The sequence below is a fragment of the Balaenoptera ricei genome, chromosome 8, assembly GCF_028023285.1.
Source record: "Balaenoptera ricei isolate mBalRic1 chromosome 8, mBalRic1.hap2, whole genome shotgun sequence".
Classification (NCBI taxonomy): Eukaryota; Metazoa; Chordata; class Mammalia; order Artiodactyla; family Balaenopteridae; genus Balaenoptera; species Balaenoptera ricei.
The window spans coordinates 9,272,007-9,297,050 of record NC_082646.1 but is presented as its reverse complement, the minus strand read 5'-3'; the positions used below and the strand labels follow the sequence as shown (position 1 = coordinate 9,297,050).

The 25,044-nt window shown below is 44.2% G+C and overlaps 2 protein-coding genes across 10 annotated transcripts in view; both read right to left on the bottom strand.

Moving 5' to 3' along the window:
* The window catches only part of ZNF202 (zinc finger protein 202), a 20,418-nt gene extending 7,000 nt beyond the window's left edge, over positions 1-13,418 (bottom strand). Inside the window, exons 1-3 of one of the 9 annotated variants that reach the window (XM_059930148.1) lie at positions 13,312-13,418; positions 12,208-12,386; positions 11,948-12,065 (exon numbers count right to left, since the gene is read on the bottom strand). The gene's annotated coding sequence lies outside the window, so the exon portion shown is untranslated. Of the gene's footprint in view, positions 1-5,040; positions 5,173-9,398; positions 9,455-11,947; positions 12,145-12,207; positions 12,387-13,311 lie in introns of those variants that run through there. The other 8 variants (XM_059930150.1, XM_059930157.1, XM_059930151.1 and 5 more) reach the window with 8 other exon arrangements.
* Positions 12,383-25,044, bottom strand: LOC132369550 (olfactory receptor 6X1). Its single transcript, XM_059929228.1, has 3 exons — positions 24,124-25,044; positions 12,594-12,790; positions 12,383-12,386 (listed from the first exon to the last, which is right to left on the bottom strand). The coding sequence occupies exons 1-3, from the start codon at positions 25,000-25,002 to the stop codon at positions 12,383-12,385; spliced, it is 1,080 nt and encodes a 359-aa protein (XP_059785211.1). The 5' UTR covers positions 25,003-25,044.

Sequence of the window (25,044 nt, the reverse complement as noted above, 5' to 3'; positions counted from 1 at the left end):
TAGATCTAGTTGGAATAGGATAAGCTATGCCTGAAGGTATGTTCTCCCACTCCTTTTCCTAGGCAAGGTTCACACTCCATAGAAAAACAGAAAAACACTGCATTTCTACTTCATGAAATATGGGAACCTAAAAGGAAAATGGCTAGGAGAAAGGACACTCATAACTGCCTGCTAAAAATGTGGTACTGACCACAATCTGTTTTACACACACACATGCACACACACACACGCTGACATATATATTAGGATATATATTCTGAGAAAAGACACATTGACAGGGCTGAATTAGACAGAGAAGGCTTTGTGGAGGTTCATTGTGAACTGAATCACACTCCATATTAATTTATTCTGTAAAGTGGGAACTCTCAGAGATTTGAGAGGATTGTATGCGGTAACAGCGAAGAAAGCCACTTACACACAGTGGCTGGCACATAAGCACCCCCAAAAGCGATCCTCCTCTTAAGACATCTTTAACTGGAAGACCTACAGACCCTCAAAACTGAGTGCTCAAAACTAAATTCACGATTCCTGCTCCCAAATCCACCCCTCTTCGTGTAATCCTCTTGGCTGATATCATCACTTGTTAAGTCAACACTCAACCTTATCATCTTTGGATTCAACTTTGAATCTTCCCCATTGCTTACAGCTCATTAAGCCAATTGTACCTCTTAAGCCTCTAAATCTGTTTCGTCCTGATTTAGTTTGGGCCCCCATCTCTTGCCTGGACTACGGCCATAACTTCCTAACTGGGATCCCCACAGTACTCAGCTATGAGCAAAACACAACAGATTCAGCTGTGGAGCTTTTGCAAAACATAGTATCACACACATCATTCTTCCGGATATTCTGATTCAAGTCAATCCAGGGAACTGTATCTTTAGAAATGCTACATGTGGTTCTGATGTGCGTCCTAGCTGAGAAACACTTAGGGCATGTAAGGTTAAGAGAGAGTCCTCCTGGAGTCAGATTGCCAGGGTTTGAATCCTGGCTCTATTGTTTACTAGATGTGGGGTCATGGTCAAGTTCTTATTCTCCTTATGCCTGTTTCCCCTTTACAGAATGGAGGTAAGGATGGAATCCACCTAATAGGGTTACTATGAGGAATATCTGTGAAGTGCCTAAAAGAGTGATGGTGCCCCAATGTTAACCATTATCTTTCTGAATAATAGTTCCAACTGCATCACTCAACATTTAAAAATAATAATTTCATACTGTTAGGAAGATCAGTTCCAAAATCCTTGGCATGGTACATGAAGCCCTTCACAACCAGCCCTCAATTTATTTTTCAAGCCTCATATCCTCCCCTCTTCTCTGTATCACCTGCTATAATGAATGCACTGCTGACCTCCCTACAATAGGGTGTCTTTCCAGGCCTCCAAGTCTGTAAAAGTCTGTTCCTTTTGTACGGAAAACTCCCACCACCAATGCTTCACGTGTGTTCCTATTTCTTCTCAACAGGTCCCCTCTTCTTCATTCCCAGGATTTACAGTTTCGGTCTTAATCAGTTCTCCTCTGGATTACTGTAACTGCCTCTAAATGTGAGCTATCTGTCTCCAGGTTTGTTACCTTTGTTACCATTCATCATATCACAAGAGTGACTGCTCTTGGCAAATCTGGTCCTGTCCCTTCCTTATTTAAGATCCTCAATCACTCCTGTCTTGGAAGTGAAATACAAACTTTTAAGTACTATGTATTAGGTTGACCTTCATCTTGGGTTTCTTTTTTTTTTTAATATTTATTTTATTTATCTGGCTGCACCAGGTCTTAGTTGCAGCACACAGGATCTTTCAGTTGCAGCATGTGGGATCTAGTTCCCTGACCGGGGATCCAACCCGGGCCCCCTGCATTGGGAGCGTGGAGTCTTAACCAGTGGACCACCAGGGAAGTCCCTTCATCTTGTTATTCCTTTGCCTTCCTCTCCAATCCTTTCAAACACACACACACATGCACGTTGTGCATGTAAAGTACACAAAAGGTCTATGCTCTTTGGCTTTTGAACATGCCGTTCCTTCCAACTCTTTACCCTTCATTAGGTTAAACTTATTTATCTTTCAAGACATAGATAGGTAAGGCTTCATGTCTCCTGAGATGCTTTCCTTGATCCCATTCTCCCTGCCCTTAGACCTGTTAGAAATCACTTTGCTTCCCTAGCTATTTGGACATATCTGTATCTCAAAATCTGCCGTATCACACAGCCATCGTTCATCTTTCCCCTGAAACCCCTTGAAGTAGGGGACTGTGCTTCAATCAATTTCCAATACCTATAACAAAGCACACAATAAATGCATCTAAATGAATAAGCCTCCACTTTGAAGTTTTCTTCCTACATTAACAGTAAGAATCAATCTTTTCCTCCATAAGTTTCTACTTTTTTATTCACCGTATCTTGTTAATCCTACCTTCTAAATCTTTCAAATTCATGCATCTCATCTCCACTGCCATTCCCCGAGTCAAGCCGTTATGACCCACTAAAAGGCATTGATAGGACCTCTTAAAAAATGACGATATCCTCGGCCCCTACGACTGCACTGGCACTTACATGTGGAATGAACCACTTGGTTCAAATTTTACCAGTGGACTTCCAGGTGCCACCCCCTCCAGACCACTCTCCACATGCAACCTGAGGGTTCTTCATTTTCCAATCTTTTTATGCTTCACTACAACTGCCTCAGGTCCACCTTCAAGGTCAACGATCCACTCTTAACAGCTGTAACGTTCTGTCTAATGTGCTGCTGCCCATCAACCACCAAATTATTCATTATTTAAATCTGTATCTCAAATCACTTTCCATTCAAGCTTATTTCATTTTTCCATTACCCGCAAACATTCACTACATAATCTCATGGTCTGTAGTTCTGTAATTTACAGATCTTCCTGTGCTAATTTACCTACTTATTAAATCTGCTCAATCTCATGGTGGTTTGTTTTTGCAGGTGGTTTGTAATTTTTTTACGTTTTATGCCCATTTTCTTTGGGAGAGCCCTAGGTTATAAAAGTGAGCCCTTTGAATGAAATTTCATTTGCTTCCATCCAAGTACTAGTGGTTTCAGTATCTTAATTTCTCAGAGTCTTCCTGAATTATGCTGACAGTGTCTCATTTAGGCCTAAGCCTGTGAGCGATTTCTGTCCCACCCAAGGCTATGGAGGCCTACACTTCCTTGCCCTTTTGCTTGATCAGTAGACAGATTTTCATGGAAGGAGTAGCTCTTCAAGGCTCCAGGCTGGCAGATGTTCAACTCTATATCCCTCCCCCATCCCCACCAGTGCCCCATTTTAATATCTCCTTGTTGGAGTATAGGTATTAGAACCCCAAACTTTAGAAGTCTTTATTTTGGTTTGAAATCTCCTCGGGCTGTGGTGGAGTTAGATTGTGCTCACTCCTCCAGCTTTTATTTCTGGAACCTAGACATTTACCTTTAGTTTGGGGGCAGGGAGGCAGGTGAGTGCAAGCATTTAAAAATGGGCAAGAGCCATATCCACATCAATACCTCCTGCAGTGCTGTGGTAAGGTCTGAGTGGTGACCCTTCTAACATACCACATCGGCCAATGGCTTCACATTGTCCACAGGGTAAAATCTAAACCCCTTACAATTTGATTCCCAAGGCCCTGCAAGACCTGGCCCCTGCCCACCTCTCTTCTCCCACGACTGCTACTGCATTGAAAGTTGCTGCTCGAATACACTGCTGTATCTCTTTTCTACGCCCTCACTAGGTGTTCCTGACGCTGTCGACTCTGCCTGAAATACCCTTTCTACCCCTTTTACTTGGTTAACTCTACTCATCCTTCAGACCTGCTTTCCCCAGACGCCTTCCCTGGTCCTCCCAGATTGCGTCCACAGGAACTTGGACCCTGTATCGCAGCACACACATATATCTACTTTTTGTGTGGTAAGAATCGTTCATCATCCTGTTTAGTTCACTAGACCGTAAAGCTCCGAGGGCAGGGCCACACAGCACCCAGCTCAAGGCCTGTCACACAACAGGTACTCAGGCAGAGACCACGGTAAGTCTTTTTAAGTCTTTCTCTGGAAGGACAGATCCAATATCTTATTAATTCTTATTCACTCATTTGTCCAGCAAACTGTGTGCCAGACAAATGAATAAATAAGGGAAAAAACACTTATTATTTAGATTGTGAGTAAAACAGAATACTCTTAGTGGTTCCTGAAGTGAGGAAACCACGACTCATCACAAGGAATCTTCAGGCTGCCTTGGAGAATCCACATACAAGTCACACAAAGCTGTGCATTTGAAAAAAAAAAATCATTTTCCTTTGAAGATATGAATCAACCTTAGTAAGCACAAAACCGGACATCAAGTAATTTAACACTACAACACTGATTATTTATCCAGACATTCCCCCCAACATCTGCAAGGCAGGAAAAGAAGATGGAATTGATACTCAGGGTCTCTGGCTTAATGAGGGGATTTCTATTAACTTAAAAATCCAAGAACTTGGGTTTCTCTGGTGGCGCAGTGGCAGAGAATCTGCCTGCCAATGCAGGGGACACGGGTTCAAGCCCTGGTCTGGGAAGATCCCACATGCCGCGGAGCAACCAGGCCCGTGAGCCACAACTACTGAGCCTGCGCGTCTGGAGCCTGTGCTCTGCAACAAGAGAGGCCGCGATAATGAGAGGCCCGCGCAGTGCGATGAAGAGTGGCCCCCACTTGCCGCAACTAGAGAAAGCCCTCGCACAGAAACGAAGACCCAACACAGCCAAAAGTAAATAAATAAATAAATAAATAATAAAAATAAAGGAATTCCTTTAAAAAAAAAAAAGTAAAATAAATATCCTTTAAAAAAAAAAATCTGAGAACTTGCCCAGCGAAGCAGGCTAGGAACTCTGTTTTCACGTAGCACAGTCCACGAGATGCCCTACTACAGATTCTATAAAGTATGCACTGACAGAGGGTTCCTGCTCTTACAGGGCTTTGCTCTCCAAAGAAAAAAGAATATAACAGCATCACATAAAACCTGCTGATTTAAAATGCTCTTCAGAAATCATGGATTGAGATTTCCTTTGCTTGTTTTGTATTTACTTTGGCAGCCTAGGAAGATGAGATGGCGACAAAAAATCAGCAACAGCGGAATGAGGGGAGGCAGAGTTGTCCTTGCTGGGGCAAGAGATGGGAAGGAAGAGAAGGCAGGCAGTGCTGTGAAAAGAGCACCAGATTAGGTATCCAAAGATGTACGTTCCAGCCCACATCCCCACAAACCCGGAACCGCTCTAAGGGTTTCCTGAGACAAGGTACATGAGAGCCCTTGTAAAGGGTGAAGCCCTCTTCAGACAACAACTCTCAGGACTAGCTGAGATCTATGAGAGCTTATAAACTGGAGTGTGCTGTGCAAATGTCAGGTGTCAGTACTAGAGACAGAAAACAGGCTTTGCATTTTATTCCATTTATGGGATGGGTTACCCTGCAAGTCTGCCTTGCAATTTGTTGCCTTCTAACACCTTCCCTCAGTGTCTGTCCTTGGAAGGAGTTCCACAGTGACAGACGAAAACCCAACAACAGGATACTACAGAGAGACCGTGAGGCCAGGCCAGGAAGAGTGAAGGACCTGCTTCCAGAAGGCTCTAAAATAATGTTTGCAGAGATGCTTCACAAGCCTTGGCCTGGGCTGGCCCCACCACCTAGCCTCTTCAGTGTTTCTAGGACGTCTGGGGCAGGACTGCGGAGGAGATGTGGGAAAGGCAAGGCCTTTCTCCAGTCTGTGGTCCAGCTGTGTCTGTCCATATCTGAGTGGGTCCCATGCCAGTTAAGGCCCTAACTCAACCCTGAAGACCAGAAAAGAAAACTGCAGGCAGTGAAAAGATACCTGGGTCTCTATCTTAAAATGTTATTCCTACTTGGAGTGATCTTTCTGGACCCTAAACGACAAGGTCTGTAGTCTTATAGCATCTTCCTAAAGGAGAGGTGGGATCTATTTACTGGCAAATAATTAATCTTCAGAAGAAAACAGTGACCAGAGAGGTTCGAATGATGATATTCAGCAGACATTTAAATTCTCTCCAGTCTCCCTTCTCCTCTTTGACTCTAACGCAGGCCCAGAGCCTGGAGATTTGAATCAATGATCGCTGGGACTAACCAGATGCTTGCAACTGCTCCTCTCACTGCTCTAGAAAAAAATATCAGCTAATAAAAATTGTTAACTGCCCTTTTCTACTCCTGTACTGTTCTTTAAAACTAAAGACTATCCACTATGATCCTCCTACTGGAAAGATTCTTTCATTTTACTGTTACTTATCCTTATACAAACGTTTACCCATACTTTCCACGTAATGGTTAGGGGTTCTGGAGCCTTAGTCTGGATCCCTCTCCTCACCTATTAGCCAGGTGACAGTCCCTAAGCCTCAGTCCAATCTTCAACATGTGGCAAATACTTCCTACCTCATATGGTGGTCTTAAGGATCAACGAAGTAACGCATAGAATCGCTCAGCACAGAGTTTGATATATGGTAGGTGCTCTATATATTCTGTTCTTTCCTTCAAATTGCTTTAAATCCTTTTGGGAAGAAGATTTAAATGATAATCAAACAGTCCTTTATTTCATCATAATTCAAAAAAAATTTTTTTTAATGCACAGGTAAAATCTTGGTCTGTTTACTGTTACATCAAAAGTAAAGTGTTAAGGGAGTTCCCTGGTGGTCCAGTGGTTAGGATTCGGCGCTTTCACTACTGTGGCCCGGGTTCAATCCCTGGTCGGGGAACTGGGATCCTGCAAGCTGCATGGTGCCGACCCCCTAAAAAAAGTAAAGTGTTAAACCAAGAGAGAATTCTTGCTTTGAAAGCACTTATAAACTCAGATTAAACAAGATCCTTGGAACCAGATGGGATGAAAACTTAGATAGGTTTTCCTGCCTAAGACCAGAGTAGCGATACTTCTGCTTACCAATATCACAGTCCTGTCCCCTTCCTCTAACTGGGAAGAGGCAACCTGAGGCAAACCCAGTTAGTACAGGCATACCCCATTTTACTGCGTTTCACCTTCATCACGCTTCACAGATGTGTTTTCTGTTTTGTTTTCTTTTACAGCTTAAAGGTTTGTGGCAACCCTGCAACAAGCAAGTCTATCAGTGCCATTTTTTCAACAGCATTTGCTCACTTGTTGTAATCACATTTTGATAATTCTCACAGTATTTCCAGCTTAATTATTATTATATTTGTTATGGTGATCTGTGATTAGTGATCTTTGATGTTACTATTCTAATTGTTTTGGGGTGCCACAAACTGTGCCCATATCAGATGGCAAACTTAATCAATAAATGTGTGCTTTCTGACTGCTCCACTGACCAGCTGTTCCTCCGTCTCTCTGCCTCTTCTTGGGCCTCCCTAGTCCCTGAGACATAACAATGTTGAAATTAAGCCAATTAAAAACCCTACAAGGGCCGTAAGTATTCAAGTGAAAGGAAGAATCGCATGTATCTTGCTGTAAATAAAAAACTAGAAATGATTAAGCTTGGTGAGGAGGGCATGTCAAAAGATGAGACAGGCTGAAAGCTAGGCCTCTTGCCCCAGTTAGCCAAGTTGGAATGCAAAGGTAAGTTTCTTGAAGGAAACTGAAAGTGCTACTCCAGTGAATACACAAATGATAAGAAAGTGGAGAAAGTTTTAGTGGTTTAGATAGAAGCTCAAACCAACCACAACAATCCTTTGAGCCAAAGCCTAATCCACAGCAAGGCCCTAACTCTCTTTAATTCTATGAAGGCTGAGAGAGGTGAAGAAGCTGTAGAAGAAAAGTCTGAAGCTAACAGAGGTTGGTTCATGAGGTTTAAAGAAAGAAGCCATCTCTGTAACATAAAGTGCAAGATGAAGCAGCAAGTGCTGATGCGGAAACTGCAGCAAGTTATCCAGATCTAGCTAATTAATGAAGGTGGCTAAAATAAACAACAGATGTTCAGTGCAGACAAAACAGTCTTCTACTAGAAGAAGATGCCATCTAGAACTTTCATAGCTAGAGAGAAGTCAATGATTGGCTTCAAAGCTTCAAAGGACAGGTTGATTCTCTTGTTAGAAGCTAATGCAGCTGGTGACTTTAAGTTGAAGCCAATGCTATTTACTATTCTGAAAATCCTAGGGCCCTTAAGAATTATGCTAAATCTACTCTGCCTATGCTCTATAAATGGAACAACAAAACCTGGATGACAGCACATCTGTTACAACATGGTTTGCTGAATACTTTAAGCCCACTGATGAGACCTACTGCTCAGAAAAAAAAATTTCTTTCAAAATATTACTGCTCGTTGACAATGCACCTTGTCACCCAAGAGCTCTGATGGAGATGTACAATGAGATTAATGTTTTCATGCCTGTTCACACAACAACCATTCTGTAGCCCATGGATCAAAGAGCAATTTCAACTTTCAAGTCTTATTATTTAAGAAATACATTTTGTAAGGCTACAGCTGCCATAGACAGTGATTCCTCTGATGGATCTGGGCAAGGTAAATTGAAAACCTTCTGGAAAGGATTCACCATTCTAGATGCCATGAAGAATATTAGTGATTCATGGGAATAAGTCAAAACATCAACATTTTAACAGGAGTATGGAAGAAGCTGATTCCAACCTTCACGGATGACTTTGAGGGGTTCCAGACTTCAGTGAAGGAAGAAACTGCAGATGTGGTAGAAACAGCAAGAGAACTAGAATAAGAAGTAGAGCCTGAAGATGTGACTGAGTTGCTACAATCTCATGATAAAAACTGCATGGATAAGGAGCTGCTTCTTATGGATGAGCAAAGAAAGTGGTTTCTTGAGACGGAATCTACTGGTGAAGATGCTGTGAAGATTGCTGAAATGACAACTAAGGATTTAGAATATGACATAAACTTAGTTGATCAATCAGCAGCAGGGTTGGACAGAACTGACTCAGTTTTGAAAGAAGTTCTACTGTGGGTAAAACGCTATTAAACAGCACTGCATGCCACAGAGAAACTCTTCATGAAAGGAAGAGTCAATTAATACCGCAAACTTCATTGTTGTCTTATTTTAAGAAATTTCCACAGTCACCCCAACCTTTAGCAACCACCACCCTTCAGTCAGCAGCCATCAACATCTAGGCTAGACCCTCCACCGGCTAAAAGATTATGATTCACTAAAGACTCAGATGAGGGCTAGCATTTTTTAGCAACAAGTATTTTTAAATTATATACATTTTTTTTTAGACACAATGCTATTGCACACTTAATCAATCAACTCCAGTACAGTGTAAAGAGAACTTTACAGTACAGTGTAAACAGGTTTTTGGAAAACCAAAAAATTCCTGTTTTTATTGCGATATTCCCTTTATTGCAGCGGTCTGGAGCTGAATCCACAATATCTCCGAGCTCTGCCTGTATACCCAAGAGGTCCTCTGAAAACCTAACCCAAAAGGCAAAAGAAATGAAAGGGAATACCTTCACTGACTTTTTGCCTTCTAACACATCATGATCAGTGTGCTTCAAACCATGTAAGATATTCTTGCCATTTAAATTTTTTTTCCTTTGTTAGAGTCAACATGGATTTAGTTAAGATTCTATTCAGTGATTCTTCACTAGATTTGAGTAGCAACGGGAGAAGTAGCTCAAAGATTACTGTAAGGTGTAAAAAAGAGGAAGACAGGAAGAAATAAAAAGAGAGGCCAAATAAGTAGTGGGTGGTACAGGGAAGTCAGAGGAGGCTAAGACATAAATATCTTCTGCCACTAAATTTTGTAGACTTTGCAGTTAGGATCAAGGTATAAAAATGTAATTGAGAGTAAATAGAAACATGAAAAGTTTAAATAAAGCTATAAAAATCATAACAATTCACTTTATTTTCAATTAAAATGTTTCCTACAGGTATGTACACAGGCCCAGGAGGCAGTGTTGGATTGCTGTTGACAGTGCTGCCTTCAGAGGTGGAGGAGCTGTGTCCTACCTCCTAGAATGTGTCATCTGGGACAAGTCACATCAAATCACCTTGAAAATGGGGATGATTTTCTACCTAAAGGCAGAGAGCTGGATCATTTTTTGAGAAACTATCCAGCTTTTTGATGGTAATAGAGGGGCTTTGAGGGGTACAAGGATATGTGGCCTCTTTATTGAGTACTTGGGCCATAATGTATTAGCCTAAAGATGGTGAGAGGAATTTACTCAACAGCTGAGAAGGGCTAGAGGCCAAATACAGGTTCTGAGACCAGAATTAAATATCCTGCCATCATGACCATACTGGTTAACCTCCAACATGAAACTAGGCTTTTTAACCTCACAGGTTTTTACCCAGGGGTGGTTAATGGCCTGAATAAAGCAGGCCAATCTACATGCCTCAGTTTAAAACAGAACGTCACAAACTAATCTCAAGTAGGAAAAGGGTGATCACCAAACCTGACACCCACCCTAATGAGGGCAGCAGCTTTAATCTGGAAGCCAGAGTTAAACTAGCCAAATACACTTAATTCACTACAATGAACACGGTCAATGCCAATCACACAGAGGAAACATTATTTAATGAAAGAAAAAAAAAAGGGTATTTTATAAATATAGCTTGACCTGAGGTATAAATATGGATAATTCAGAACAGTTAATTCAAAAGTCATTCACTGTTTTTAGTTTTTAATTAATATTCTCTGTCAAGATACTCCCTGCTCTGGATCTAGATGACTTCCTTCTGGCTTTGCCCAAGGCTCCCTTGCGTACGGTGAGATGAAGGATGGGATCCATGCCTGCTGGACCACAGGAATCTGAGGAGTATCAGGTTTCCACTGCAGACTAAATCATGGTCCAAAGTAGATGCCATTCTTGCTCTGGGCCACTGTTTAGTGTCTTTTGTCTCCCACTGTAAGCCCTGTCCCTGAAAGCAAGGACCTCCTTATATATTTTTATATTCCCTGCTCCTAACACTTCGTCAAACACTTCCTCAAACACCTGGTTAAAAAGATGCTCAATAAATGTGTGTTGCATTTAATTAAGCTGTTGACGTCTCTTCCCCCAACTTGAATACAGACACTGAAATTCAGAATCAGTGGGTGCCAGGGCTTCTGGGGACAGTTACAGGAATGTGGCATTAGCATGTATTCCAATCCCCTGTGGGAATCAGGTGGCACAGCCATATACTACTTTACTATGTTACACAGGATTAGTGAAGAAAAACTTCTTCAAGAGGAGAAGAAGGTAGGGGATGGAGTTCATTCATCCCAGAAGTATCTACTGAGCATCAATTGTGTGTCCCACACAAGTCAAGGTGCTGGGCAAAGAAAGACGAAAAAGCACAGGTCCTGACCTTAAAGAACTTAACATGTAGTTAAAAAACAGCAGGGACTTTGGCATACTAGGAACTCACAGCAAAAACCTAGAATATGCGTATAAGCTATATGATAAAAATAGAAGCTCCTATCAAGAGAATTAAGAAAATCAAGGGAAAAAACTCACCAGTATTTCACCTTCAATTCAGCTTAAGATAATGTAGCACTTGGAGTTTTTTTGAAGTACACTTTCTTAATTTTACAAATCAAAGAACTCAGACCTAAGTGGTTAAATTACCCACACAAGATCATCGTACTAGTTTCAAGCACAGAAGTACTCACACACAGGTCTTCTGATGTCCAAACCACTGCAATGTTTGTGTGAAGAAGTTTGGCCAAAGGCAGTGGTTCTCAACGTGAGAAACCCAGACCAGCAGCACCAGCACCGGAGAACGTGTTCGAAATGCAAATGATCAAGCCCCAGCCCTGACCTATAATCAGTAACTCTGGGGGTGGCCCCAGTAATCTGTATTTAACAAGCCCTTCAGGGGTTTAAGATGCTTGGTAAGTCTGAGGACCAGTACCTAAGGCAGAGGAGATAAATCTGAGGTTCGAGCAGAAGGGATCCAACTTTTCCAGTGCTGGCCAAATTTAAAGGAGGAAAGGAGTCTAGGACTGCTATATGTGTGTTTTACGTCTGTGCCAAATTAGCTGGGAAAAAAATGTTGTAAACCTGTAACTTACCTCATCTGCATAGTTTATAATGCCCAAGAGTCCCTCACTTCGTAGTAAACCTTGCTGTGCCCTTGAAATGACTGTCTACTGCAATATGGTATACAGAAAGAGTGCAAAACGGGTACAGCTGGAGGAGAAAGGGGACAAGATTATGAATCCCAGGTGCTTAGTCCTAGGAGAAAAAAACTTCCTTCCTCCCTCCAAGCCTGCCCACCCTCTTACGCTAGATAGTAATAGCAGAAAGCTACCCGAGACAAATGGCTACAAACCCTAACTGTTCCGCTGTCATACATTTCCCAGCAACAAGCCTCCCATGGCTGTCCCACAACCTTTGTGAAGTGGCTTTCTGGATCAAGGGCCATGGGGCAGCTTGGAAGAGAAGTTGGAGGGATGAGGGACTCCACTAGCTTTCCTTGTGGCTTCTGAGTGAGGCTGCCCTGGGTGTCACCTGCAGAATGCGGACAGAGAGAAAAAGCAACAGTTCTAAGCCTAGCCTCTAAGTAGAGCCTGGATGTGGCCCTGCTCCCCAGGACCAAGGCAGACAGGGTTACCAAGGCGCCTAGAAGATAAGAACATCAAGGCCCAGAAAAATAAAAATCGGGCTGGCACCTTTCTGAGAAAAGGTAGCAAATCCCTGGCATACAAACTAACAAACTTTTCGCGAAACCAGGTAAGAAGCAGGCCCCATATACTCCCGCTGAGGGTAGCTGTGGTGTCGAGAAAAGTGCCAAAACTGGCTGTTAGGGGTGGGGGAGAGAAGTTGTAAGTGGAGACTGCAGTCATTGGCTTGAGAGGAAGCTCGGGTCCGTCACGGTGCAGCTGAAAAGCCACAGGCCAGGTGGTCTCCAAGGCCTAGCACAATCACGGGCGATAAAATCACGGGTGAGGGTATCTGCGTGTGTTGCGGCGTAGTTAGTGGTGGCAAGCGATGGGGCTCGCCTGGGCAGGGAGCCTTCGGGGGCATTCTCGAGCCAGCTGAGAGGCGGGGTAAGAAAAAGCTGCGGGAAATGAAGGGGCCTCGACCACTCCTCCCACGGTGCCGGGGGGGCCAGTTGGCGCGGAAGCAATGGGAGGGAGGTACGAACTAACTGCGTTTCTGCAGGCCTCAAGAGGGGGCGGAGGGCGGTGGCTGCAAAGAAAGGAGCCTGGAGCGAGTTCCACGTACCCGAAGGTTCTAGCTTCGGCCGCCAGGAAACACGGGGACCACTACGCCTCAGCCCCCTCAACATACTGCCGCCACCCCCTTCCCCAGGACAGTATGATTTCCCCAGGTTCTAAGGGGGCGGGGTCTCCGACCCCTCCCCCTCCTCCCCGTTCAGCCCCGCTCAGCCCGCTCCGGCCCGGCCCGTCCCGGCCCAGCCCCCAGCACTCACAGCTCCAACAGCTCCGGCGGCTCCTCCCCTGCCCCGGCTTCTCCCCAACCCACTCCCGGCCCTAGTAGCGCCGCCGGATCCGAGCCGCGCGGGGCCTGGCGGGTCGGAACACGTGGGGCCTCTGCGACCGGAACCGGAAGCTGCCCTTCGCCCCGCCTCTTCGCCGCGCTGGGGCCTTTCTAGGCTCTTGGGAGGTTTGCTTGTCTCTCTGTGCCCCTAGCTCATGGAGGCGTCGTATTCCCAGGGGAAGCGGGTCGGGTGCCTCAGACCGCTTCCGCCCGCTCGCCCGCCCCTCTCTGCATGGGGGGTGGGGGGGCCCTCGATTAACACACGTACCTGCTGCAGGGGGGCTCCTTTCTGTTTTGGGTCTTTGTTTTAATTTTGATGCCTATATCTTGACTTGTTTTTCTTGATTCTTTTTTTTTTTTTTCCTTTTCATTGTCGGCGAAGCATGGTAGAAAAGAGCAGTTGTGTGTTTGAATACCGGCTCTTGTAGTCGCCGTCAGTTGTAGGGGTTCCAACAAATTCACACCTGAACCTCAGTGTCCATCTTCTGAAATGGGCGTAGTAATACCGTTACTCTGCAGGCTAAATGGTACTTTGCATGTGAACTGATTGGAGCTTAGTAGAAGCTTAGTAAGAGAATAGTTATGGCATCATGGTTCTCCTGTATTTTCCTTGGGCATTTCTTTGTGTTTCTTTACTTTGAGACTATCTTCCCTGATCTCATTTGTTCATTTTTGTGTGGGCAGTGACGTTTCTGCCTGTACCTGCAATTTTCCTTCTGTTCCACTCCCTAAGTCACCACTCTCCACGTGCCATGTCAGGGCCTTCTCTTCCTGAACTATGCCTTACACATTTTATTTTCATGGTACACATAGGTGGGATCTGGTTATTGTGTTTGAACACAAGGTATTAATCACTTTTGGTGGAGGGAGACGAATTTACAGTTCATGAGAGCCTGCTGTGCGCTAGATGTTTTCTCTTTGTACCTCATTTAATATTTTTAAGTATTAAGTTCATAAGTAATACATAAATTTGTTCTTCTAAACGTTTAAAACATTACAGATAAAGCTAATGACTTTTTACTAATTCTGGCTTCCTCATCTCTCTCACCAAAAGTTTCTTCTTATGAACCTGTATTTATCTTCCAGACATTTTTCTGTACTTTTACATACAATACATATATGTATTAATAGAAAATATATAGTATTTTGTGTGTGCATACGTGTATGTATGTGTTCCTGTTGGAGTCCTCAATTTGCTGTTTTCTCCTAGCAAAGGGCCTTGGAGATCTGTCCACAGTACGTACAGTTCTCCCTTATTCCTTCTACTTTTCTGCGTAACATTCCACAGTCTGAATAGCCATTTGCTTAGTGATAATATATGTTGTTTACAATTGTTATTATGGACAATGCTATAATAAACATACTCTGCATGCATACATGCAAATGTCACTAGGAGACAAATGCTGAGAAATGTATACACATAATAGCTGTGTATGAGACTATTTCCCCCCATATCCGTGCCATTATTTCATGTTGCCAAATTTGTATATCTTGGTCAAGCTGCTGGGTAAAAGTGATGTCTTATTGTTTTACTTTACTTTTCCATAATTAATATTGTTAAAAAGAAATAAGCCCAATGTAGAGTCATTTGCCCCCAGTACAGCAAACTAAGACTTAATCGAAGTTTCAACTCTTCCCGGAAATGTGATCTTTATAATAGTCAATCTGAAATTACTTCATCAACACTAGTGAGGTGATCTGTATGATAAAGACCCCTGCAGGGGTAAGAGAGTGTCATGGACATATATACACTACCAAATGTAAAATAGATAGCTAGTGGGAAGCAGCCACATAGCACAGGGAGATCAGCTCGGTGCTTTGTGACCACCTAGAGGGGTGGGATGGGGAGGGTGGGAGGGAGGGAGATGCAAGAGGGAAGAGATATGGGAACATATTGTATGTGTATAACTGATTCACTTTGTTATAAAGCAGAAGCTAACACACCATTGTAAGGCAATTATACTTCAATAAAGATGTTTAAAAAAAAAAAAAAAACCCCTGCAGTTCCCCTACCCCCAAAGAAGATAGCTTGGCCCGAAAGAACCCTTTTTTTTTTCTTTTGCTAATACAGCTGTCCGTGTATCTGGGGAGGGGATTGGTTCCAGGACCTCAGTAAATACCAAAATCCATGGAAGCTCAATTCCCTTATATAAAATGGTGTAGTATTTACATAAAATCTATGCATATCTTCCTGTATACTTCAAATCATCTCTAGATTATTTATAACATATAATAGAATGTAAATGCTATGTAAATAGTTGTAAATACAATGTAAATGCTATGTAAATAGATGCTAGGGCACAGCAAATTCACGTTTTGCTTTTTGGAACTTTATGGAATTTTTTTTCTGAATATTTTCGATCTGCGTTGGTTGAATCCATGGATACAAAAACCACAGATATGGAGGACCAACTGCACCCTCCTTCTGCCTATAAAAACCTTCCGTTTTGGGCTTCCCTGGTGGCACAGTGGTTAAGAATCTGCCTGGCAATGCAGGAGACATGGGTTCGATCCCAGCTCCGGGAAGATCCCACATGCCGTGGAGCAACTAAGCCCGTGTGCCACAACTACTGAGCCTGCGCTCTAGAGCCTGCGAGCCACAACTACTGAGCCTGTGTGCCACAACGACTGAAGCCCGTGTGCCTAGAGCCCGTGCTCTGCAACAAGAGAAGCCACCGCAATGAGAAGCCTGCACAGCGCAACGAGGAGTGGCCCCACTCTCCGCAACCAGAGAAAAGCCAGCGTGCAGCAATGAAGACCCAATGCGGCCAAAAATAAAATAAATACATTTATTTTTAAAAAAACAAAAAAAACCCTTCCGTTTTGTACAGCCCCTCGGACTGCCCTTCTATTTACTGGATGAGATGCTGCCTGATTCATGAATCATTGAATAAAGTAAATTAGATCTTCAAATTTACTTGGTTGAATTTTGTTTTTTAACAATAGTGACACTGAACATCCTTTGTATGTTTATTGGTAACTTGTAGTTTTCCTATGAGTTTGCCCATTTTTCTATTGGGTTTTGTGCTCTTTTTCTTTTTTAAAAAATTTACTTATTTATTTTTGGCTGCATTGGGTCTTCACTGCTGTGCGCGGGCTTTCTCTAGTTGTAGCGAGTGGGGCTACTCTTCGTCGTGGTGCGTGGGCTTCTCATTGCGGTGGCTTCTCTTGTTGCGGAGCATGGGCTCTAGGCGCCCGGGCTTCAGTAGTTGTGGCTCACGGGCTCAGTAGTTATGGCTTGCGAGCTCTAGAGTGCAGGCTCAGTAGTTGTGGCGCACGGGCTTAGTTGCTCTGCAGCATGTGGGATCCTCCCGGACCAGGGCTCAAACCTGTGTCCCCTGCATTGGCAGGTGGATTCTTAACCACTGCACCGCCAGGGAAGTCCTGCTCTTTTTCTTATTGTTAGATGTTCTTTATGTATTCTAGATACTAATCATTTGGTATATATGTTGAAAATATTTTCTTCAACTCTATAGCTTATTTTCTATCTTTGTTTATAGTATTAAAAAAAAATTTTTTTTTGGCAGCGCCAGGTGGCTTACGGGATCCTAATTCCCCAACCACAGACCGAACCCCAGGCCGTTGGCAGTGAAAGCGTGGAATCCCAACTGTTAGGGGAAACACTGACCAAAACCGCCGGACCTGGCCAGGCAAGATAGTAGCAACTTGCATGAGTTATCTTACCACAGGAGGTCCTGGTAACAAACAGAACTGACAAGCTACCACCAACCGGAAGAATTTGGGAAAGGTTAAAAGGAGAGAGGAGATGCCAGTCCATATGTCCTACCAGCCTCCCAGAATTCTTCTCACTGGAATCCATCTTGGCTGAGCAATGCGCTCGCCACCAAGAAGGACCCTGAGTCTGAATGATTGGCTAGAGACAACCCGGAAAGTAGCCCATTCCCATAAAACCTGAGACTGCGAGCCACATGGCAGAGCAGTTCTCCTGGGTTCCCTTACCCTGCTGCTCTCCACCCAGGCGCCCCTTCCCCATGAAGTCTCTTGCTTTGTCAGCACTTGTGTCTCCTCGGACAATTCATTTCCGAGTATTGGACAAGAGCCCACTCTTGGGCCCTGGCAGGGGTCCCCCTTCCTGCAACACAACCACTGGACTGTCAGGGAATTCCCAGTATTAAAATTTTAAATTTGATACTGTCGACCAAAAAAAATATTCACAACCTAAAAGTTGAAAGTTATGTTTTATTTGGCGGAAATATTTAGGACTTCAGGCCCAGGAGGCAGCATCTCAAGAAACCCTGAGAGAACTGCTCCGAGGAGGCGAGGTGGGAAGCCAGGGTATATAGGAATTTTGCAGCAAAGGGCAGGTAGTCTGAACTTCAAAAGATTATTGTTAATTAAAGAAAACCACATAGCTCAAGTTAAGAAATTTAGCGCTTTTCTCTGTATGGGAAGAGGCAAGAATCTGGGCTCACTGAAATCATTCCTTTGATAGGTACCTCAGCTATCTGGGGCCAGTATCCCGTGTTTTCATATCCTGAGTTTCCTCAGGGCTCACTGTGGGGAGTGGCTGCGGTCTGACCGCTGCTGGATGGCAGGTATTCATTGTTTCCTTCCTGAGTTCCCTCAGGGCTCACCAGCTCACCATAGGAGGTGGCTTCAATCACTGAAGACTGTGACATCCTTTGTTTACTGATATGGCAAGAAGTATTCCATTTCTCAATACACACTTTCTCTTAGCGGCTTTGAATTTTGTGTCTTATTTAAGAACATCTTTTCTACACGAAAGTCATCAGGGCGTCCTCCTTTTTTTTTTTTTTTTTTTTTTTTTTTTTTTTTTTTACAGTATTTTTGTGTATGGTATAAATTGGGGATTCTAATCTAATATTATCTATGGTAATTAAATTCCTCTTTCAAGACGTGGAGTATGGGATATTTACAGAATAGAACTACAGAGGATATTATCCACGCATGATGTAATGTGTTCTGTCAGTCCAGTTATCTGGCCCCTCATATTGTAACGGCGCAGGACCTTATGGAGCCTTGGCCGGGACAGAACCCTTCCCCCAGGTCCTCTGCTTTAGCTCCACTCTGAAGTACCTAGATAACAATATCTGATGCATTGATATTGTTACATTTACTGAGTTGTTTTACAGATGCTAAAACCCCCATTAAATGGAAGAAGTTAGCTACTTGATGACCATGAGCACATAGCCCCCAGACCTACTGGAATAAGATGATTAATAATGCTAACCCCAGTTAACTAACTTTCCCCTGGAGCTAACTTTCATGTGGTGTGTGTATGATATGAAGGAGTTTGGAAGGAAAGAAATAGAATTTTAAATAATTTACATTATAAATCATGATTGAGTTTCTGCAAAGGAGTACAGTGTGCTATGAGAGCTTATAACTAGAGGTCCTGTAAAGCAGATAGGGTAGGGGGTCCCTGGAGGAAGAGAACCAGACATAACGTAAGAGAAGTCATTTTATTTTATTATTATTATTTTGGCTGTGCCGCGCAGCTTGCCGGATCTTAGTTCCCTGAGCAGGGACTGAACTTGGGTCCTCGGCAGTGAGAGTGGAATCCTAACCACTGGACCGCCAGGGAATTCCCGAGAAGTCATTTTAGGCCTAAGCCACTTTGTGATCTAAACCTGACCACAATGCCTGCCTTTGCAAAAGAACAGATCTCAGTAATAATGATTTTAAGGGAACAAAAGAAGGTAAAAACAAACAGCTATTACCAGGCCAGGGAGATAACTTAAGCATATCAGAGACAATGTATCAGTTGTAAAGACTCCCAGTTCTGTTTCAAAGGTAAAGATTAGCCTGAAGCACATTCTTGAGCTGTTTTGCATAATTCAAACCCCCTGGAGCACTCAACCACCAGATTAACTGGAACCTAAGGAATGGCACTGACCTTTGCTGACCTTTTCTGACTTCCATCACCTAGAGCCTGGACTCTTGTCAACCTTGACCCAACTCTATGCTGAATTCTCCTCTGCTCAAGCCCCTTCATGAATATGCATACACTGTCCAAGCCCCTTCATAAATATGCATTCACCTTCCAAGCCTCTTCATGAATATGCATGAATCCTTAGCTTAAAACTCCCCCAATTTTGCTGTTCAGGGAGATACTGCTTTGGGAAAGATCCCCAGTGTTCTTCTTGTTTGCTGCGAGCAATCAATCCTTCCTGCTCCTAATCTTTGGTTTCGCTCTGTCTTTTGACGCGACACCCACCAAGAGGCAAACCCAGTTTTCGGGCAACAGTCCTAGTCCTGACGGTAGTGCTGGTAGAGAGGGTTGGGGAAGCTTCCTTGAGTAGTGACCTTCGAGCAGAGCTCTGAAGAATGACCAGGCAGGCTGAGATTGGGGGTGGGGTGGGAGGTAGGGTGAGTAAGAGAGAATACTTGAAGTGATGGGGAATAGCGCGTGTGCAAGGGTCCTGAGGCAGGAAGGAAGAAGTTCGGGGTATTGGAGAAACTGAAAGAAGAATAGCGTGTCTGGGGCCAAAGAGTAATAGAGAAATGTGTGAGGTGGGCCTCGTATTGTGGACAGGGGTCAGATCTGATAGACCAATGGTCTTACAGACCAAAATTAACTGCTAAAGGTGATGGGCAGTCATAGAAGGGTTATAATTAATTAACTGACATATTTTCTTAAGATTCTTCTGGCCACTGAGGAGAACGAAGGGGTCCAAGAGCGGATGTGGAGAGGTAATTTAGGAAGCTGTATTATTGCAGGTTGTATTGAGGAGCAAAATTTGCCACCCCCAAAATGTGACTTTCTGGCATGAGGAGTACTTCAGGCTGATGATTTTTAAGAAACAGAGAACTCAAGAAGTCTTTCTCTTTATCTCCCCCTTAGCTGCCTAAAGAATTTAGATAAAGGGCCTGTGGGGTTCCCGGGCACAGAGGACTTTTTTTGTCCCCTGTTTCTTGTAGGCCAGACTCCAGCCTCCATGACCTTCCCTGAGTTCCAAAGGTCAGATTTGAACAGCTGCTAATGAAGGGAGGAGCCGCCAAGAAACCACCGAGGCCAGATTAAAGGGACCAGAGAAACATCAAGGTTAGGAGACCTGACCACCTGAGATGAGATTAAGGGAGGGCAGGCCCTGTGCACACCTGATCTTATCGGCAACCCCACCCTTGAACTGTTGTTATAAAACCCTCATCAGATCCTCCTGGGTTGGGACACATAGTTTTTCAGGGCAGGAGCCCGCTGTGGCCCCCTTTGCCTGGCAAAGCAATGAAGCTATCCTTTTCTACTTCACCCAAAACTCTGTCTCCGAGATTCGATCCAGCACCAGTGCAGAGAAGCCAAGCTTTTGGCATCATTTCCAGAATAGAGTTATCACCAGAAATGTCTGCAAAGATTATGGTATAGGTATGGTGGGGAAAGCTGGCAGGGCCTAGAGATCGGAGCCCACTCTGGGTCCCATTGTCTCTGCTTGGCCCACAAACATTTGTTTACTAAACATTTGCTTTTCCATCTCCTTGTGAATTGCCTTCTTCCCCTTTGAAGTCCCAAACCACTACCCCCAACCTCTTTTGTCTTTAGCTGAAGATGATTTTTAAGGTAAGGGCTTTGGCCTTTTTGGCAAGTTACTGGGTTTTCCTGGGTCTCTCCCATGTGTACATGTTATTAAACTTTTGTTTGATTTTCTCCTTTTAATCTGTCTCATGTCAATTTGTTTCTTAGACAAGCCAGAAGAACCTAGAAGGGCAGAAGAAAATCTCTTCCTCCCCAACAAGGTCAAGTGCTTGGACTAAAGCCTCAGTGTGGAGACGAGGAGGTTATTTCTTTAACCATATTTGATGGAGAGCAAAAAACTAATTTTTAGGAAAACAGTTGCTTCTGCACTTAGGATAGAGAGAGATTATCTTCCAAAAAATCAAAGAAATAGCTGGGGTAATTAGTGGAATGAGTTCAGCTGAAAGTGTGTGTAGGAGTTCTACTTACTTAGTTGTTCAGTCCAATACTAGCTGAATACCAAGTACACAAAGTAGATGGCTCTGAAAGAGCTATGTATATAATTGGAGTCATTTAAACTTGCAAGGAGAAATTTTAATTCACAGCATGGTGAACCAATTTTTCAGGCACTAGATACTTTGGTAAATATATAATCATCTCCAAATTTTTCTGTAGTGTACTTCAGATTTTCTTGTCTTAGATTTTTAAAATTTTATTTCTAACTTAGTTGGGTATTGTGAATACCTGATAAAAACAGATGAATTTAGAGAAACACCTTAAGGAAGAGAGCAGGGAATCTTTAGTCTAAGGCACATTGAGAAAAGTGGTCTGTGGCCAGATAAGCTTGGGAAAGGCATATACTCTGTCCTCCTCTTGGGGTTTTGTAGTGCATATGAGGATCATTCGAACTGAAAAAGTCAAGTTGAATTTATTACTTGACAAGTAAGGGAGAGCTGTATCACTCAAATGTGACTTCTGTCTTTCTGAGTGTACGGTCAGGCCACTCAAGATGGCTGTTCTCTTGCTCTCTGTGCATTCCCTGCCCGACCAGTGCCTGCTTCACCTATATCTTACGCACAAGACTGACCTTCCCATGTACTTGCCCCAGGCAACCCCCCCCCCCCCCCCCCCCCCCGCTAGTTCTTCTTCTTATCAAAGTGGCGGTGAGGGGTGTGCCCCTCTGCTGGTTTCCCTGGTAACTAATGAGTCCACCTGACATCACTTTCTCTGTAACCGGTAATCTCCCCTTCTCCTCCGGGAACGAAGACTGCCACCATGTCCTGCCCGCCTCTCTGCACACTGTGGGGTGTCCCTCTAGGACCTCGCTTCACATGTGTAAGATTCCCCCATCCATTAAACCACTGATGTCTCTGTTGCTGACTCTGGGCTCTTTGGTTGTTCTTAAAGCTAGGCAAGTGCAGGCCTTGTAGGCCTGCGGGGTACAACCCAACACAGAGTTAAAAAGGGACAGGCTAGGGGCTTCCCTGGTGGCGCAGTGGTTGAGAGTCTGCCTGCCAATGCAGGGGACACGGGTTCGAGCCCTGGTCTGGGAAGATCCCACATGCCGCGGAGCAACTGGGCCCGTGAGCCACAACTGCTGAGCCTGCGCGTCTGGAGCCTGTGCTCCGCAACAGGAGAGGCCGCGATGGTGAGAGGCCCGCGCACCGCGATGAAGAGTGGCCCCCGCTCTCTGCAACTAGAGAAAGCCCTTGCACACAGAAACGAAGACCCAACACAGCTAAAAATAAATAAATAAATTTATAAAAAAAAAAAAAAAAAGGGACAGGCTAGATCTAGGATAAGGAGAAGAAGTTTTGCACAAATAATGCATGGTAATGAAGCCATCATTTAATTGGTTAAGAAGAGGATTGCAAAGTCTCCTTTTGGAATGTTTGTAGCTCTGATTTACATCAGTAATTATGGATACAGTTCCTTTTTTTTTTTAATTTAGTGAGAAGACTGGCATTTCTCTCCATATGTTACAATTCTCTTTACTTTTTAAATTTATTTTATTTTATTTTTATCTATTTTTTTGGCTGTGTTGGGTCTTCGTTGCTGCACACCGGCTTTCTCTAGTTATCGTGAGCAGGGGCTACTCTTCGTTGCGGTGCGTGGGCCTCTCATTGCGGTAGCTTCTCTTGTTGTGGCACACGGGCTTCAGTAGTTGTGGCTCGCGGGGTCTAGAACGCAGGCTCAGTAGTTGTGGCACACAGGCCTAGTTGCTCCGCGGCATGTGGGATCTTCCCAGGCCAGGGCTCGCACCTGTGTTCCTTGCATTGGCAGGCAGATTCTTAACCACTGCACCACCTGGGAAGCCCTGGATACAGTTCTTAATAAAGCCACGATGATATAGCAGGCCCTTTCATATGCATAAGCCTGGGAGTTAGAAAAGAATTTTTTCAACATAGTATTGATAATTAAAGATTCTGAGATTTTTGAGTAGTGAAGGAACCTGCTTAACCTCTAACTCTGCATCTCCCCCAATTTGAATACTGAGCCCTGCGTTGAATAACTAATATATTGTGGAACACATCATGGAAACACTTGTTCATATTTAAGTGTACATTTTCAGGAACAAATCAACTCAAAAGCTCATTGACAAGGATTTGGCTCAGATAGTTCCACGAGCTGAACCTCATCATTAGAGCTACAGACAGAAAAATAATTAATATCCAGGGATCTGAGTAGGAGGTTGTTTATGATATTGTGTGGATGGGTCCTTAAGTAATTTCTTACTCTCTTGGAGAAAGCTGCGGTATATACATTTGCAGATGACATTTAGGCTCTGGAGCCCTAAGAAACAGTAGGGTGAAATGTGAAGTCTCAAGCTCTGGCGTGTTGTCTCTGTGGCCAGGGCTCCTTTTTTTTCCTCAAGACAGTGCTCCAGCTCCTGCAGGCACTGGAGGCAGACAACACTCTCCTTGGTGGCTTTGGGGGCTCCCATGTTGGTAAAGGAAACTCAGGTCTAAGGCAGGGCAACCTAGTAGTCTTCTTGTAGCCCATTTCATTCTTTTATTTTTTTATTTTTTTTTTATTTATTTATTTTTGGCTGTGGTGGGTCTTCGTTTCCGTGCGAGGGCTTTCTCTAGTTGCGGCGAGCGGGAGCCACTCTTCATCGCAGTGCGCAGGCCTCTCACTGTCGCGGCCTCTCTTGTTGCGGAGCACAGGCTCCAGACGCGCAGGCTCAGTAGTTGTGGCTCACGGGCCCAGTTGCTCCGCGGCATGTGGGATCTTCCCGGACCAGGGCTCGAACCCGTGTCCCCTGCATTGGCAGGCAGATTCTCTGCCACTGCGCCACCAGGGAAGCCCCACCTCCTTGTTTCTAATTGTATAAATAAACGGATTCAGAAGGGGTGTGAGGATAGTATTCAGCACTGACACCACCTTATTCGTCTTAAAGGAGTGTGCTGTGGGTCTCAGATACATGAACAAAACAGCTCCGTAGAGCAGAGAGACAACGGTCAGGTGAGAAGCACAGGTAGAGAAAGCCTTCTGGCAGCCAGCGGCTGAAGGAATCTGTAGGATGGTGGACAGGATATAGATGTAAGAAATCATAGTGAAGACGAGTGACCCTGGGATCACCAGGATGGTTGCCAAGAGACCCAGGAGCTCCAAAATGTTTGTGTCTGCATAGGTTGCTCTCAGGATGGGACCAGCATCACAGCAGAAGTGATTGATGACATTGTTGCCACAGAATGGCAACTGGATGAGCAGCACCACGTGACAAAAGACAAGGGTGAAGCCCGCCACCCAGGATCTGAGGGCCAGTTGCAGGCAGAGTTTGCTGGTCATGATGGTGGGGTAGCAAAGGGGCTTGCAGATGGCCAGGTAACGGTCAAAAGACATGACGGTGAGGATGAAGAACTCAGTGGTGCCGAGGAAGAAGTTGAAGAAGGCCTGCAACAGGCAGCAGGGGGTGCAGATAGCTGTTCTTGCCAACACAAAGGTTTCTAGCAGTTTGGGGATGACTGTGGTGGTGTACCAGATCTCCCGGAAGGACAGGTTGCAAAGGAAGAAGTACACTGGAATTTGCAGCCTGGGCTCAGCCCAGACAATGGCGATAATGAGCCCGTTGCCTGCAAGGGTTAACATGTAGATGAAAAATATCACTGTAAAGAAAGGGATTTGTAGTCCTTGGATACCAGGAAAGCCTAGGAGGATGAACTCTGTGATTGCAGTGCCATTTCTCATGTCCCCTGATACTCTAGAAAGACAGGCAGGAAAGTAGCTCCT